This window comes from Balearica regulorum, chromosome 1, assembly GCF_011004875.1.
Source record: "Balearica regulorum gibbericeps isolate bBalReg1 chromosome 1, bBalReg1.pri, whole genome shotgun sequence".
Classification (NCBI taxonomy): domain Eukaryota; kingdom Metazoa; phylum Chordata; class Aves; order Gruiformes; family Gruidae; genus Balearica; species Balearica regulorum.
Window position 1 is genome coordinate 198863766 of NC_046184.1, and position 18784 is coordinate 198882549.

The 18784-nt window shown below is 38.0% G+C and overlaps 1 protein-coding gene across 1 annotated transcript in view; it reads left to right on the forward strand.

Moving 5' to 3' along the window:
* The window catches only part of ZDHHC20 (zDHHC palmitoyltransferase 20), a 47829-nt gene that overhangs the window by 18442 nt on the left and 10603 nt on the right, over positions 1–18784 (forward strand). Inside the window, exons 2-7 of the mRNA XM_075742203.1 lie at positions 1798–1824; positions 6179–6273; positions 9845–9965; positions 11340–11409; positions 12565–12597; positions 13445–13565. Coding sequence (XP_075598318.1) covers positions 1798–1824; positions 6179–6273; positions 9845–9965; positions 11340–11409; positions 12565–12597; positions 13445–13565 — 467 coding nt within the window. The remainder of the gene's footprint in view (positions 1–1797; positions 1825–6178; positions 6274–9844; positions 9966–11339; positions 11410–12564; positions 12598–13444; positions 13566–18784) is intronic.

Genomic DNA, 18784 nt, shown 5'->3' on the forward strand with positions numbered 1-18784 from the left:
TACTTAAGATATGAGGAGCGAAAGACAAAGCTTAATCTAAAGTATTTCTAGTATTTTTTTTTTAAGTTGAGCAAACAACCCTACTCAGCAAGCTTGTTTTAATTTTCACCTTTTTAATGATTTTTGTCTTCTTGTGCTGTTGAAGAAGTTTTAACTGGAGAAATAACACATTAGTAAAATTTCAAGCAAAAACACTGATAGGATTTGCTTTAAAAATAATGCGACTTCAGTAGCATGCACTGGAGTAGTATTGAGACTGTATCATGACACAACAGAACCTGTTCTTATATTTACATACATACTTTGCAGGTAATCATGTGCTTCAGGTCTGTTTTTCTGTGTGGATTGTGTCCCTGTTTCAGACGGAAACACGGGAGGAGGATGTGCAAGTATGCATAACTAATATGAAATTAAGCTATTCTTTAGGATTGACCTCCTTTAGTTTGAAGCCAACCTTGTTCTATTCTAAATGGTAATTTCCTTCTTTAGGTGGAAGGAACCAGAACCTTTTCCATTAACTTCTTAGAGGCTTCCACGGGCAGATAGGGGGTGCTGAGTGGATATTTTAAGGGAGGAGGGAAAGAAAAAACAAACCCAAAAAACCACATCTGAACACAAACAGGTCATCTATACATTGAGACATCACCTCATTACGTCTCTTGTTGACTGTAAAAAGAGACACAGTTACATAATACAGTTACAGACCCTTTTACTATAGATATCTGCAGTTAAGTGAGACACATGCCACCTCCGTCACCAAAGTAACCCTTCAGAAGGAAGTCTGCAATGCAAACTGAAGCCCTGCAGATTTAAGACTCTAGCGTGCTTCTGGAAAAAGCTCTTTTGAACTGGCACACAGAGTAATGGCTGTAGAAATGTCAGAGCAGAGAGAGAGGAAACAGTTTGGAGTGAGGTGAACTGCAGTAGGCAGGATGTGCTCTGTTAACCTTGTACTCGTGCTAATGACCAGAAGCTTAAATTTGCTGTATAAGATGGAGTTGGGAGAAGATCCTTTCCTCATTGAATTTCAGAAATTCAGTGTCTAAGGAAGAGATCCGTCAAGGGGAGCAGTACTAACAAAGTGACCCAATAAGTACGGCACTTCTCTGTTCAGCATCTTACCTGAACTGATGAATGAAGTATGAAGGTTTTGGAAAAGCCTGAGGGCAGGAGGATGCACTACTAGGCAGGCAGTATACAAGGTAGATTTGAACAATAGAATTTGCTTTGGGATAAGAGTAGATGAGGATATAGGAGAGAAGGAAGTGGAGAGGTTTTAACTGTGCCTGAGGAATTGAGGTCAGGGGAGAAAAGTCAAAAATAGCATGTGACAGGAAGAGAGGAGTGGTGGGAAAAAAATGAGAGGGAAGTAGGTTACCTGTAACAGTTTCACAGGGACTTCTGTAAGAACTTCTTTTGATTTCATTTTCTGCTTTCTGATGGTATACCTGTTGGCTTAGTTGTTGACATGCCTCAGAAGACTTTGCTAGGAGCATATCTGAAGGGGAACATGCATAAATTATGAACTAATTAATGCCTGTGAAAAGGAATGTGCTCTCTTGGTTAATGCAGGGAACTGGATATCTTCAGCTCTTCCACTGACTCACTGAGCCTCAAGGGCTAGCAGGAGGAATACTAACTCCTGTTTTACTCCAGAGGCGGGTAGGGAGGCTCTACTTAACACCTGAAGTACATTTTGGAACAAGTCAGCTATCTCATATATCTCACTTCTAGCCAAACTTCTGATTCAATATGGATTTACTTACCATATATCTCTTTTTTTTTTTTCTCTTCCAGTTACTATTCCTTCAGCTGCAGAAAAAGGTAATATTTTTTTTGTTTTTTGAAGATATGAATAGTTTTGTTACACACAAGTCTTAAGAGATACAGAATTTAAATGTATTGCTTTATTTGTAAGCTCTGTATAGTGAGTAGATTAGTGCTAAGAAACAAGGTAAATATTGTGAGATTGAGTCTGTTTAGCTTCTAGTATCACAAGCTTGGGATAATGACAAGACCTGTGAGTAATGCAACTATGATTTAGGTTTACAAATATTTTTAAATGGGTACCTTCTAAGAACAGAAAAGGGAGAAGAGAGAAGGAACTGCAGCAGATCCACAAATCCATTTTCTCTTTATTCCTGAACACACCCTGTGACCTGGAAGACTTCTGGAAGAGGAGGAATTGTTGTTCTACTGCTTGCTATTTTCCAAACAGCTTGCCAAATTCTTCAGAACTCCTTTCTTTATGACTGGTTAGGGCTGTGCAAAACACAACTGTCTCAAAGATGGCTGCATATTATAATTTTAAATTTCCAGGTCAAGTGGTTGAGGCCTTGTTTTGACAAACTTTACTTAAGTCTTCATATTGGCTTTGGCAAGTATATGCCACAGTGGGTAGTACTTACAGAGATACCAACTGACCAAAACAGTTCCAACATTCTTGCTGTGCCACTTCTTTTAATTGTGAACAAAAAGTAGTCTAAAGGATGATTTGATTCCAGAAGTTCAAAATACATATTTATTTATTTATTTTATTGAAATACAAATGATTGATGGGATATTTGTTTGGGAGTTCATTTCGGCTTATTGGGGAACATGAGTGGTAGGTTAAGCATAGATCGCATTTTGAGTATACATGGAGGGTTGTCTTCAGAGCGTGAAACCACTGATAAGAGGCTCTCATCTCTTAAATATTTTTGCAAAAGAGCATAGAATCTGGAGCTAATCTAGTGGTTTTCTTCCTGTTGGGGAACATCCAAAACACTGTGAAAGGAAGGAATTTTCATGGAATCTGTCCTCTTTCATCTTCTAATGAAAAGGTGAGAGTGGAAAAACCTCCAAAATAAACGTTCAAGATGGGAGCTGTGTCTTACCCTGGATTTTTGTATCACAATGCACAGCTGGGCTTCACCTAGACTTCACAAAATTCTACAGGTTGCTGCTGTGCTTTACTGTTGACCTGTATATGAATAAGTATTACTTTCTAGTTTCTCCCAGAAAGGCAAGATCCATGTCTCCATTAAGGAAGTATGGCAGAACAATGATGTTGATGTTGCATAGTCAGATCTCTGGCTTTAATACAAATGCGGTGGCTGTCCAACTGAATTAGGTGCTCTTAAATCTACCAGAGAAGAAAAATGCTTGATGAACTAATGAGACTGACAGTCTCGTTGGAACCTGACTGTTAGGCTTTTAATAGCTGTCACGTGCACGCATTTTACACCTTCAATTTTAAAGCATGCCACAGGCATCCTGCATGCATAAATTTCTTTACCACGGAGGTTGATCTTAAAATGAGATGTGAAGTCTTTTTTTCATTTGAAATGAAAGCTATTATAAGTTTTATAAAGTTCTTATAAGCTGACTCTCAATAGCCAGGAAATAACATCAGAAGAGTCAAAAGGCCGAAGTACCAGTAACATTGATATGTAACTCAATAATGTGCATCTTAGCAAATATATTTTGCTCCATATTTCAGTGTACATGTGCAAATCTTTTTACTCCAGTACTTAATTGCAACTTTTGGTTAAATTGGTGGTGATTTCTTCACCCCATTAAGGCTTTTTTTTTTTTTTTTTTTGTAATTTCATATTCTTGTCTAGATTTACATCCATTAGGATGGGGGAATAAAGTCAACTCTGAATCTCTCTTAACAATATAATATACTTCTGTTATATATTATTACCTCTCTGTAATCTGACCCTGTCTTGGAAGTAGTGTTAAGGATGATTCAGAGAAAGGATGTTAAGGGCAAATCTTAGGATGGCTTAGCATATTTCAGGGGGATGCCAAGAGCATGTCTTAAGACATTGTTCTCCTGAGGGCATAAATTATGGTCTAATATGCACTAGTGCCTTTAAAGAAGTGACTTGACTTGGTCACAGCATGGCTGTGACCATTCCCTTAGCTTAGCCAGGACTTCCTCATGACTCTGAGTCTGGCTAAACTGGCACTTATTGGGGTTTGAGCTTTTTGATGTATTTTCCATCTAGCTTGTAATTACAAGAAAATGAGCTGAGTAGGAATGAGGCTGGTTTATATTTGTACTGGAAACTGATGCAAGATGTTTCAGGGAGTAGCCTGCAGAGGAGATATTGCTACCCAAAACAGTGGGTAGATGCACTGCTGAAGTAAAGCCGTCAAAAATGGTATCTTCCCTCCCTCTCATTTCTTGGGGAGCACTGACAGGACAGATACCTGTAATCATAGTAGGAATGGCAGCACAAGAGTGGGAAAAGAAGCAAGAATTTATTCAGTGTGGGGCCGGTATGGACTGCCGATTCCAGGTTCTTTCTCCTCTAGATTGGGTGGTGCCCCCGCTGGAACAGCCGGGAAAGCCTTGCTCTTCCTTGAGTTACCCTGAGTTTGGCTGCTAAGGACAGACTCTTGCCTGTTAATGCTGACAGATTGCAAGATCTTGGTTATTGCAAGAGTGCAAGAGAACTTTAACCAGCTGCCTTTTTTCTAGTAAATACTGGTAGCGCAAACACAGATATGTACCCTTGCTGCAGCCAGCCTTGTAGTCTGTTATTCTGTGTGTTGTTGGGGCATTTACAGCCTGTGACAAGACTTTGAGGTTCTGCTGTTTGAAGTATTGTGTGTGCCCTAAAAATAATCCTTCAAAAGAATTTGAATTCTAGGGGTGATTTTTATGGACAGAATAGAACTGCTTACTGTGTAAGTTAGTTTTGCTGTGCCTTGGCCTTCCCTGTATCGCATTTCCTCTTTCCTTCTGTTCAACTCCTCTCGCCCTCTTCTCCCCCAAACTTCTGATCTGTGCAGCTGATTCCACTATAATTTTGTGTCCATTTCTCCTCTTTTCCAAACAGTTTTCTCATGGTTGAATTGCTTAACCACATTATGTTTGAATATGTATAGTATCTTTTTAATAAAAGACAATTTTTAATTATGCAGTGCCTAGTACAGTGATACACGAGTTCTTTCTTATCCGGATTACAATTTTAGGATGGCTTTAGAAAAAGGTTTTGCCTTCTTGCATTTTTGGTCAGCTCCACAACTGAAAATTTGCCAAATCTGTCTGTGAAGTTGGAGGAGTCAGAGGCTAAGGTAAAAAGGCATAATTCTCTGAAGAAAGCTCAGATATGGTTTGTTTGGGTTTGTTACTGCAACAAGCAATGAAAATCCTGACAGATGATAAATTAAGACCATGTCTTCTGTGACTATGCACATGCATTTTCTGAGCTGTTGGAAGTTCCCAAAGTTTCAAGCCTGTTCTGCCATCCGTGAAGTATATCATATGGCTTCTCAAAAGAACTCTCTTTATGTGCACAGGAAAGTAGGTCAAGTTTCCTTCTTCCTGTAGCTGAAGATAATATAAGTGAAGATCTTGTAAATATTTAGTATAACTTATTTTCTATGGTTTGCTGTTCTGGCACAACTGATCTGTTTCCTGTTCACAAGTGGTAAAAGAAACTATAAGAGGAAACAAGATTGGAAGAAGCTTCCTGGGCCATAAAGTCTGGGTCTCTGGCCTTCAAGGCAACCATATCACATCGACCCATTCGTAAATTGATTGAGCTCCCTACTAAAGCCACTTGCATTTTGTTGACACTGACTATAACAGCAGGACTCTTCCAGATTATATTCCTCTGATGATTTGAAAGAAGATACCCAATTTTTAACTCACAGACAGCTCTCATCTTGGAATGCAGTCCTCTGCAAACCCTTGGTTTAGAATTTTTACTGTCATTGATGACGTTTACCTTCAACAATGGCACAATACTGTGCTGTTTCTATTGGAAGTAGAAATTTTGTGGGTCAGTTATGAAATACTTCAATCTAGAAGGGAATTGTAGCATCATCTTTATCCGAAAAGGTTAGTCACATGCCACAGGTAAAGTTCAGTTCTGGTTTGTTGTGGGGGTTTTCGGTTTGGCTTTTTCCCTTTAAAGTCTGATTTGAATTAATACATAAAAGCTTATTATTTCCTTGAGGAATAGCAACCATTTGGTGATTTTTTTTTCTTGTTCTTTTTTTTTTTTTTTTTAAGAGCACTCCCAGAGTGCTAAGTCTACCCAGGGAAGAGGGTTTAATACAGCTTAATTTTATCGGGTGATGCTTAGTGTAGTGGTTTAGCCCTCATCAAAGATCAGGGATTTTATTTCTTGTTCTTTTTGGCTATATTAACTGAACTATTATTTATATTTTATTGCAGTTGTCTACCTTGTGGTTTTTCATCTGTCATTTGTCATGTTTGTGTGGTCCTATTGGAAGACAATTTTCACATGTCCTGCATCCCCCTCTAATGAGGTAAATATGACGTTAGAAAAATGTCAATGCCTTTTTTTATAAATAGCTGAACTGTTTTCAGTGATGAAACTTGTTTGCAGTACTGCATGATTCACCTTTTGCTTCTCATTATCTAAAATAGAACAGCATGACAGTGTATCATAAATGAAAATTATCAAATTACTCTTAAAATACTGTATACTTTGTGTCATGACACTTCCTTAAATGAAATGTGTGTTTAATTCATCGCAAGTTTGTCAGTTATGTACAGTGCTTTGCTCTGAAGTAGCTTGTTTGAAACCTGGAATTTTTAAAACCAATAAATCAAATACAGTGACAACTTTTTTTATATTTCCATTTTAGGCAGTTTTGATCTTTCTTTGGGTAAGAAAAAGTAGTAATGCAATGTATAGTCATAACCTGGAGGACTGAACCACTTACTAAGTCAAGGGTTAAGGTTTAGTGACAGTTAAGAAGTAAATACATAAAGGAGCTTTATAGAATGGCAAAAGAATGCATGATGATTGTAACAAGTTTTGTTTTGAAAAAGAACAATATTAATTGCAATAAGCTTGAGATGGATTACCTTGTTTTCTATTTTCTCAAAGGTGTGCGTATGTAAGGATTAAATACTGGCACCAAATTTAAAGTACTTCCCTTCCTTGGTTTTAAAAAGCTTTTAAATTGACTAAACTGTTTGAGGGTTTGGTTGCTTTATGGGGGTTGAATTTTTATTCTATTTTTGGCAAGACCGACTTTCAGTGCTAATGTCAACCTTAAACATTTTTGAAAAGAGTTAAAACCATGCTTCTAAGGAAAAGCAAGCACTGCTCTGCAGTGCTTAATTATGGCTTAGAGATCTGTATCTTAGAAAGCTACAGAATATAAAGTAAAAAAAGCTAAAGACTATCCTGCTGTTTAGCTAAGCAAAAAAGAGTAGTACTGAATTGTTAAACCTAAACATTCAAAAGGACTTGTCTTCAGGGTGATTTGTTTCAGCTTTATGTGGGATGGTTCTGCAGGAAAATTACAAAGTTTAAGCAGGTTAGCTAATTAAAATGTGGTTGGAACCTTGTTATTCCAAGTTTTGAAAAGCTATACGAACTAGAGCTTTTCATAATGCTAATGCCTAGTAACTTTTACTGTCTGCTTGGGTTCTTCAATGATAGAAAACTTCTGACAGTACTTATCCTGTAGTTACAGTAATGTAGCAAGCTTTTCATATTCAGTGAGTGAAAGGGATGGTTTGGGCATATGGTGTGTAATGAATATTTCCTGTATCAAGTGTGAGGGTAGATCAGATTTAATATAATTTGCTTCTACAGCTAGCTTTAAAAAGAAAAAAAAATATTTAAAAAAACAACCAAACAAAACACAACACAACAACAAACGAAAACATGCACACACAAAAAAAAGACAAAACCCAAACAAAAAAACGCACCACCACTTTTTCTCTCTCTGAGCAAGTCCCTTCTGTTCATGTACCAGTGAGTAATTTATGCTGGACTTACTTAAAAACAAAACCTAACTTCAGAATCTCCCCATTGTATGAGAGTGTAAATGTATATATGCTTAGTCATTCAAATTAGCCATTCTTGCAAAACAAATAGCATCCTGTGATCTTACTATTGAACTAAAAAAAGATTCTGCAGCTGCTGTTGTCTTAGTGTAATCCCTGTACATTTGTCATAAGAAAGAACAATCAACATTATACAGGATCCAGAAAGAGGAAGGAAACAAAGGGACTCTTTCTGTTTTCAATAAGAACTGCTGGAACCTCATTGGAAATTCTGTTAGCTGTGTGGTAACAGACAACTTTTGATGTCTTTGAACGTATCCTGCCATTGTCCAAAGAGACTGTGGTTTCACAGCCCTCTTAATTTCTGAAATTAGAACAGAAATGTAGCTATTCAGAAAACCAAAATCCTATCCAGGATTTTTGGAGTAATATTAGGATGTTACTTGGACAAATTAAAGTTTTAAATCTTGTGATTTAGTTCCTTTTTTGTGCATTAATGATTTGCCATAGAAATGTCATCTAGACATAGTATTTCATGTCAAATTCTGGTTGATTGCAGGTCACGGAGACAGACGTTTGGTCACCTAGCAGACTTACAAGGGCAATAGGGAGGAAGGCATATTGCACTGCTGTTTGCTGGCATGATGCTTCATATCCATCTTAAACTTTTGATGTGACTCTCTCTGGTTTTCATATTTGAGTAAATATCAAGCTTAGACGGATATTAAAAAATGAGGTCAAACTCTTGGTGATGACTGAGATGTTAAACTTTAATTTCACCCTTTGCATAGATTGATCATAGTTTCTGATTATTTAGAAAGGAATTATGTTTCGCATTTCACCCTCTTATAGTGAGAAGGCTCAATAGCTGGGAAGATGCTATACATAAGAGGAGACTTAACTAGATTCTGTGAGATATGAGGTAACTTATTTGCATTCTGGGTTAGGAAATAACACCAAGAAATTGCAGCAATGTCTTAGTGCTTCCTCCTTTCTGTAAGTGGAGTCTTTATTGTTGCTTGCCAACTGACTGTAATCCAGAAGATGAAAAAGTACAGGATGAGAGGAAAATCCGTGTGAACTAATCATATACGTGTTCTTGGTAGGAAAATATGGTCATATTAAACCACACTAAGCCAATTTTTGTTCCAGCTGCACACACAGCATTTTCCACTCACTACCATGAATACTTTATCTATGTGTGCTCATAAAAAGGGCTCTTGTAGTCCATGCTAAAAGTGCTTCAGAACAGAAAAATACTGAAGGAAATGGTGAGTTCAGCCCCTACTCTGCAGGGGCTTGTCAGCACACTGAGTTTTGTGGGGCTTAATGGTAAAGCTCATAATTTCAGTGGATACCAACTGTTTCACAACTGAGTAAAGGCTCTTCAGGTTCTTCTGGCAAAGCTTTAAATTTCACTGAGGCTTCAACAGGAATGCTCTTCATGCTTTACTCAGAATTGTAACTCTCTCTGAAACTGTACACAGGCTTTGCTGAAGTTGCTTTTGATACAGCTCATGGATTTTGAGACTGGTGCTGACTACTCCCAAGTAAAAATTCTGGTTAAACTCTTTCAACTTCTGTGCTGAAGCCATGAAGCTGCCCCACCACCCTCCCCCTTTTTCTTCCCCCTCTGGTTTGTACCTCTCCCTAAGTCAGAGAGAGGAAATGGGATAAGAGAACTTTTAGTGCCTTGTAGTAGCAAAGGACTGTTGCACCTTCCTCTTGTTCACAGATCACTTAAATTTACACTTACCAGAAATTTAAAGGAAAGGTTGTGCCTTCTTAAAACTCCCCTGAGCCTCTGGCTTCCTTTGTGTTGAAGGGAAAATGCCATAGATAATGGAACAGAGGTAAGGATTATTTTCTTTAAAATATGCCCAGGACCATCATGAAGTTTCAAGGATCTCCTGTAATTCCTGTAGTGTTCTTTTTTCATTATGTGAGGTTTTTTGGGTCAATGAGTGGAGACTATCCGAAGATACAGGATTAAGATACTTAGGGTCTTGGAGCTTGACTAAAACACAAAGTAATAATTAATCTCTTCCCTTCGTTCCATTTTCTCCCTCCCAGTTCTGCTTGTCAAAAGCTGATAAAGAACAGTATGAAAAAGAAGAGAGACCAGAATCCCAGCAGGAGATTTTGAGAAAAGCTGCTAAAGACTTGCCTATCTATACGACAACAGCATCGAGAGGTGAGATATAAAGATAATTCTGTGCTCCTGAAGCTGCTAGTTTAATTCAGTGAAATTCATTTGATTGACTGAACGAACAATCTATTAAGCACATATTGCAAAGGCCATGACCTTGTTTTGTTGTACGTTTGGGCTGGTTTGTTGCTTTTTTTTCTCCCAAGAGAAACTGGAGTCCTTTGTCTGGGGATCTCAACATGTAGCCAATATTTGGAATTAAAAAAAAAAAAATCCTTTTCTAGCAAGCAGATGAATGACAACATTTATCTCTAATTGTGGCTATAAAAATAAACACAGCAAAGAAATATAGCTAATGCAGCTTGAAATAGAGAAAATTAAACTTTTTACTCAATTTTATGATCATTTATATGCCCCTTTAAAGTTGTTTTTCCTGAGCTGTATCAGTTCAGCAGGAGGAGAAACATCATACTTAAGGCTAGAATTTAAGAACGAATAAAAGTTGTTTCATTCCCATCTGTAATTCAGTACAAAGCTAGTTATGGGCTATTTCTGTATTTGCCTTTAATACATACAGGCATTTTTATTCCAACTTAAATATGAATAATCTGTGAAACTGCTGTCTTATACATATGTATATTCTTTAAAAATCTAGCTGTTATATGTATATATAGCTGTTTCTCTTTCCTGAAACTAAGAACACTGTTGAGTTTTCCAAAAACATAAAACTATACAGAATAACTGTTACCAAAGTTTACTGTGACTTTCCAAACAAAATCTAAGCACACCTGGCTTTTTTGAATACAAGCCTTCCTTTAAGGGAATCCCAGTCTTAAGTTCCTGGAGTGGTCTGGGAAACTCTTGCCAGCTCTTAGCAGTTCTGCTTAGCTGTAGGTGTTGGCTTTCCTCCTCCTTTCAAACTGCCTGTGCCGGTGTCTTATTTCCATTAAGAAGAGCCTGAAGGCTTGTATAAAAATATCCAGGAAAGATGAGGAAGAGCTAATTTATTAAGCTATCTGCTAGATCACTATTTGCTGGAGAGGATGGAGAAAGCTAATGCAGCAAGTTGGCTTGCTGAAAGAATGTATTTTCACAATGGGATACCTGAGTACCCTGCCTAGAGGTGAAAGAAAGCAAGCGATAGGGGATGAAGGATGGGAAGACTGTGGAGACAAAGAGTAAATGGAAATGGACTCAGTACAGTAGTAATAGATGAAAGTGTTTTAAATACTTTCACATGTTACATTGCTTAAAAACTCAAAACTACATATCATCTGAAAGTAGGCACATGAAGGTCTGTGAGAACAAGTGTGGCAGGGGAGGGCGGGAAGCTCTTTAAGACTCAGTTCATGTTAAGGGGGAAAACCTTTGTAAAATTCAATGAGTTCTAATGACTTGACCCTTGCCACTTGAATGCAGCAATCAGATACTGTGATCGATGCCAGCTAATCAAACCTGACCGCTGCCACCACTGTTCTGCATGCGACATGTAAGTTACTGAATCTGAAATGATGGATTTTCTCTCTCCTGCAATCATTGCTTTAGCGTGTTCATGTCTTCGGTGTGTCAGCCCTTGCATTACAGCAGGTTTTACTATTTGTTCTCAGACCCTCAGTACCTCGATTTCATGAGAGAGCAAAGTTCCTCCTGTTGGTGCAATATTATTATTGCAGCCCCATTGTCCAAAGTTGCAGAACTTTTTAGGAAACCTGCTTGTAGCTTTGTAAAACAGAGCTTATATTAAAAAAAAAACTAAAAAAATCAGCGATTGAAAGTAAGGAAAAGCAGGTCTGAGATACCAGCACCAGCAAATGCTTATTATAGAGCTCTTTTATTGTATCTTGCTTTTGCAGCCTTGAAACAGATGAGTGCTACCAATAATGCTGAAAATCTTCATCTCCAAGATTGACAATGCAATTACATGCCTTAACCATTTCAAAGACATCACTGCTATTTTCTAGCCTCATTCTGAATCATCAGAAAAATCTGTAAAGGCACTGAGGCTGCATGAGACTTCAGTAGGCTGAGCTTGAGAAAATCTAGTTAACTGAAGAATCTTAACACACATCTTTTGGCTAAAATCAAATTTATTAGCAAATACAGTGAGTGTGTGTCTGAAATGGCTGCTATCTGTTTTTATATTAAAACTGGATGAAAATGGCATGTGGTCTATTCAAATTACCCACTGTGCTGCTCTTTTCCTCAATTAGCTTTAAAAAAACAAGCAAGGAGCAAACAAAAAAAGGTAGCAAAAATAGCCCTAAGGTAGTCTTAGTTGAAGTGAACGCCAGGCTAACATACCGTGTCCACGCAACTCTGAAGGGTCCTTTGGATTCGTTTTCTTTCAATGCGCACATAAAACTAGCGTGGCTTAATGAACTATTACATCGTGTTGCTCAGTAATGCTCCCCCTGTTAGTTTAAGAGACTGTTTTCATAACTCTCTTGGTCCTTTTGGGTGAAAGGATGGCTGTTATACAGAGAATTGTCATGATTGAAAAGGACTTAAAAAGATGCAGTGGGGCAAAATGCTCCTAGAAAAAATAAAATAAAAAACCAACCCTCAAACTTGTAGAAGCTAATAGTGTATGTCTTAGCAAGAAAATGTATTTTTGCTTTAACTTACTAGAAATTATCTCTTTCAGATGCGTACTAAAAATGGACCACCACTGTCCATGGTAAGTTTATAAGAACAAAACTAAAAGATCAGTATAATGATGATGAACTAGATCCTACATGATGAATTAGAATGAATTAGAATTCAAGAATGCAACTTTGAAGTAAACCTTGATTTTCACAGAACTTCTGGAGACTTTAATATGTGAAAATAAATCTTGCTCCTAATGTGTGTTGCAACATACAGTTGTAGGCCCAGTAGCCCAAATCACGCAGTTTCTCCTTATAGAGAGAAACCCTGTCATTAACGAGACCTATGAGAAATGGCATTTCTTTCTTTTGTTTAGTTTGGTATTGTTACCAGGAGAGGAGATACCCACCATGCTGTGAAAATCAGTTCTGGATTCTAGATGATGATAAGACCAATCAGACGGTTACTCTTCTGCAGTTTGCATTCACTGGTAGTCAGTAAAAATACTATCTGTTGTCACTATAAAAATACTGTTATCAGTAGTTGACTTGAAGGTGGTTTTGTAACCAAAGCAACATCCACTGAAATTGATGGAGAGGCTCGTATTATCTGCTGTGATGACTGCAATTAGTTCATAGTGTGTGAGATGCTTCCTATACAGACTGTATGTATCATACGCTTTGCCAGCTCATGTCCTGTCCTGTAGAACTTTGTGGGGGGCAGAAGTTATGTGAGGGGCCCAGATCATTTGGTCTGAGGAATGAGACTTCACTCAAAATGGTGGCTTAAAATGCTTCTGAAACACCAGTGCCAGACTGTTTTGGGCATACCACTGACATCATACACATTATGCTCTGCAAAAGCTGAATGTATTGGGTTTTGTTTTATTTTATTTTTTGTATATCATAGTAACCTCTTTCTCTTTCCCCTCCTTCTAGGGTGAATAATTGTGTGGGATTTTCTAACTACAAATTCTTCCTCCTGTTTTTAATGTATTCCTTACTGTACTGTCTGTTTGTTGCCGCTACAGTCTTGCAGTACTTCATAAAGTTTTGGACAGTAAGTTTTAAGGCTTTTTTTTGTTGTTGTTCATTTGTTTAATCTTGCATGTTTTATTGGAGGCTGCATCAGCATGTTGTCACTCGCTGTTTACTCTTCCATAATTCATTACTGTTAACAGCAGCAATCAAAGTGACTGAAGCAGGAGAACCTTCCGAATGTTAATAAATTTAAATGTATTACACTGCCCAGGATGAGTAATTGGGGGAAGAAGTTCCAATGAGGACACTGCAATTTCTCTGCTCCATCAAAATCGAGTGGCACAGCTCAGGTTTTCTTGAGACTATTGGATATAGCTATGTAGATATAGAAAGAACGGGCTATATCAAACAATTACATATATATAAAAATATTGACAAATGTGAAATATAAAGAACAATTTTGTATCTTTCTAGACTTGGTTGTGGATAATCTGCTACCAGATAAGGCAGATTAATTTCTTGGGAACTGACCAGGCTCTGTTTTGGAGTTCCTACACAGGAACTGTCTGAACTTCATACTAGTGGCCTTTATCAATCTGATACGGGTAGAATGCTGAGATATGTACAGTGTTAATGGTATACATCTTTCTTGCAGCTATTACCAGTTGTCAAATGATCAATACGCATACATCCATCTTACTAGATGTAATAACATTTATGTGAAGGGCAAGCATCCTTGTACATCAGTGTTATATTCCTTCTATCAGTTTTGTTCCAGTCACATTCCAAGCTGAACACAGTGTCTTCTAGTGGTGTTCCCTTTCATCTCCAAAACCTTGTATTGTGTCTTCCTGTCTCTAGGCAGAAGAGCTAGCATCAGAATTCCCTTAATCAGTTTCTATTACACTCTAAGTGGAAGACTCTCCATCACATCTTTATAAGTAAATAACAGCACATATTTCTTAGATGCTAGTTGCTGTCAGCTGGCAAAAGCAGTCATTATCTGTAGCTGTAGAAATAATCTTTATTGGAGCAAAAAGATGTTGCCATGTCAGCTGTACTTTGAGACAGTTGGCATTAGACAGGTAAGATAAATTGTGCAAAAAGTATGTTTGTCTTCATCGAAGCCTATGGGTCTGATCTGCCAAAGTACTATGTTCCTCTTAGTCTATCAGTTCTGTATAGCGGCCTGTCACTGGAGAGCGAGGAACTATGTGGGAATTGAGCTGTCAGTATGGTGTGAGATGAAAGCCGTAAACGTATTTCAGTCATAGCTGTGGCTTGACGGATATTTCAAATGAAATGGTCTGATTGAGCTGTTCAGTCTTGCTTGACTGTAAATAGTTAAATTTTTAATTTGTGAATGTGCCACTCCCAAACATCTGCCTGGCTGCTTTCCAGTGCTTTGTATGCAATTTCTAATGAAACGGTAGATGCGCTCTTACATATTTACCAGTCAGTGCTTGAACAAAGAAAATGAATTTGCTTTGTCACCTCATTTCATAAGTGTTGGTGCAACAAAAGTCTGCAGGACATCTGACCACAATGAACATTTAATACCAACATCTGCAGCAAGCCTCTTCCAAAGCCCATCGGACACAATATTGAAGTGGACCCTTGAGCAGAGGAAGTAAACTTGAGGGATAATTTTTTTTAATTATTTAGTTATTTAAAATCCTTCCTGCAAGAATGGGCTACTTGTGAAATGTGACAATAGACAGTGTAGTTCCGTGCTTGCACTTGCTGCTTTTATTTCCGGTTATTTCCAAGACAGAATCTGGTGATGCCATGATCTTATCATTAGAGTTGGTCTCTGACTCACTTTACTCATGTTAAATCACTTATTCCAGAAAGCTAAAATTCCTTTGATCTTATAGTAGCCTGATTAAAGTAGACTTCCAGAAAGAGGTGGCAGCACCATAATAATGTAGACTTGCAAACTTTAGTATGTCTGTAGTATGTAAGCTTTTAGGCAAGTGCTGTTGACTGCAGAAGAGTCCTAGAAGCTCCTCTCTACATCTGTGTCCAGAGCAGAGTACGGCTGCCACGCGCTGTCTGTAGACTGTTTCAGTATATTGCTAATGCTCAGCTTTGTCTGCTGTAGCATCAGAGTACTGTTTTGATGCTTTCTGTTGAGGCTCTCTAGAGGTTGTTCCCCTGCACACCCCAAAGCTTGACTATCAGAAATGTTATAGCATACCTTCAGAAGGTAGAGTTTCTTTTTTTGCTTCCTCATAGATGTTTTTTCGGAGAAAGTGTGCAGCCATCTACTGTATATATCTAGTGTTGGGATGCAAGATGAACTGCTTCTTGGGGAGTGTAGCCTTGGTCACTTCAGAACTTGTAGGAACGAGGTGGTAAAGGTGTATGCGCTAACTTCACAAATTTTAGCAATCCATTGTTTTGCACTGTTGATAATACTTGCATAGAGACACAACACACATGCGCAGATACTTGTGAGGCACGCTCACCTACCTACCTCTTCTGTTGAAGAAGGTCTTTGTGTTTCCCACTTGTACATGCAAGACTTCTACATAGCATCTTTCATGCTTTATGCAGAACTGCTGAAGAAAGATCTTGATGTTGTTCCTACGCTGGTGGAACAGCCACAGTGACTATAAATGTTTACCACCATCTCACACACTGATGCAGATGTTAAAATCTGTTTTGTAGATCAAGGAAACATGAATGACTCCGTTCTTTATACTCCTAACTACTTTCCTTATACTCATGAAAATTTGTTTGTACCTAGGAAGTTGTTAAAGATGAGCAGATAAAACCTCAGTTTAACCAAATGTATTTGACACAAACACCAGCACTGGCTGAACACCCAGTCCTTGATGCCTTGTTTACATAGTGCATGGTGGTGCTCTCATTCTTGCTGCACTCCCTCCCCCTTGAAACCTGTATACTTTCCAGCTGTTTTCACAGTCTTTTGTTGTCTTCCAGATTATTTTGGCAATCCTGAGCATAGCTAATTCAAGGATGTGATATGTGTTGCGGGTAGATGGCATGTGCTTCTCCAAAACTGGTTGTATTAACAACAACAATTAAAAAATCCACCAAAAAAAAGAACAATGCCAGATCCTTAGTTAGAACTTATTCCTCTTGCATATACGCATAAGGACATACACCACATCTTCTGATTTTTTTTCTGGATTTAAGCTGGACCTGGCTACTAAAAGATGACTAATGAGTCAAGCTCTGACATCACTTTTTTTGTTGTGGTTTTTGTGACCTGATATATGCTCAAACAACTCTGTGGTTGTGAAGGAGTTTGCAGGGAACTCTTTAGAATAGTGACTGGCTTCAGTCTGTTATTAAATTTTATTGTGCAAATTGCTTCTCTTCGTAAGCTCTGCAGCGCTTTCACCTGCAAGTCTCTGCTTCTGTGCTGCTGCTGAGCATAATGATTTTAAATAACTCCTCTCTGAAGCTTCACTCTCTTTTCACATGCTGTGGCATGTGGACTGCTGCTCAAACACAACTGTGAATAAACCTGTTGTACGTACTCAAGGCCTGCATGCTTCTCTCCGGGAAGGAACTGACCTTTTTTGAAAGATGTTTCAGTTGTGCAACTGTCATTCAACAACTTAAAACCAGTGGCTGAAACTGGGTAGTCAGAAGAGGTAAATGCTCCCTGGAGATCATGGAGATTCATTGTGCATAATTCAAAAAAATCCTTCTCCGGGTTATAGAGTTATGTTTCAAGAAGATGCAACTGAAACTTACATTTTCTGGCCCACAGAAAACACAAAGACCAAGCTGCTACTGCTTTTTGAGCTTCAAAATCGACTGGCCTGAGAATTCTTTGTAGAAAACTATTTTGTTTAAATATGCAATTCCAAGAGACTTACAGAAGTTACAAAAATTAATTAGGAAACTGGGAAACACTGCAGGGTGTTCTGAGGTAGGAAAAGTCATCATAGCTTTAACATGAAGCTTAGGAATAAGCAGCAATTTGAGGATGTATTTTGCTAGCATTGGTTTCAAGGGATCACAAAACACAACACATCCCTACAGCAGGGAGAAGAGGGACTGTTGCACAAATTGTCCAAGCAAAACTGCATCCAAAGAAAAAAAAAAGCAGTAAATAAGAAAACTGAACTTAAGTGGCAGTTCAGAAGGCTGGACTCTGCAATCAATTGGCTTACTCTAGCATGATCTGATGGTAGCCAGCATTTTTGGAAGTGCTATATATATCTGCCTGACTCCAAGGTAAAAGCCTGGGCTCACCCTAGGCTTTCTGCACAGATTAATGTAACTTAAAAGCCCTACATCTTGCCCTACAACAGATTCATTAAATGCTAGCATTTTAGCTAAGGTGGCTAATACCACTCTTTAGGTATAAAGTTCAGAATTTAAAAGCTAATTTAAACTAAGCTTTCCTGTTTCTTGCTTTATTTTCTTAAGCACTGGTTCAATTTCAGGTGTTACGCTAAAGATATATCCCACAAACAAATCTCAGTATCAAAGGATGTTGTGTAGAAGAAAACTGTACTGATGTGTTATGGGTTCTTTTTTTAAATAAAAAAAATTGTGCAACGAATGGCAATTTATTTTTTTAGGTTTTGACTGCAACTACATTTAATGGTAATAGATATGTTCTGAAGTCAGAAAGATTTTGTAATTTATAAACCATTGCTTTATACCTCTGGAGTATTCTGAGCTTTTTGGACCTTTATGAATGGTTTCATCATACAGAATATTCACATAAACCTTACTTGTGATGGAAACAACTAGCAAAGGTGTAGTCGTGCTGTTGAGGCTGAGGAACCACTTGAAAGTGATCCAGCCGCAATCTGAATAGCAATACTTCTGTACTTTGGTAGAAAATTTCATGCCTTAGAAGTTAGTAGTATGGTCTTATGTACTCTCTCCTCCATTCTCTTGGAGAACGGGGGGCTAAGGCTGCTGATGGGCGTTGGAACTCGGCACGTCCGAGAGCACATGCGCACACCAACCATTTCTATTTTAACAAAGCCTGTGCTGTTTTCAAACGCTTCTTCTTAACATAACACTAGTGTTTAATAAATTGTCTTTGTTTGCGCAAAGCTTTGCCGCAGGAAAGCTGCAGAGAATTGTCCAAAGGTAAAATCCAATATTGCTGTAATTATTTAAATACTGTTCCTACTATAATTTTTCTAATCCAGTCATTCATGGTAGCTATTTACACCATCACAGAAGGAAGGAAATTTGTAATCTGTTGCCTATGCATATAGGCAGTGTACAGGGATATAGATGTACCTATGTCCACTTGATCTTAATTGAAATGTGTTTTAGTCTTAAAAAAAAGCA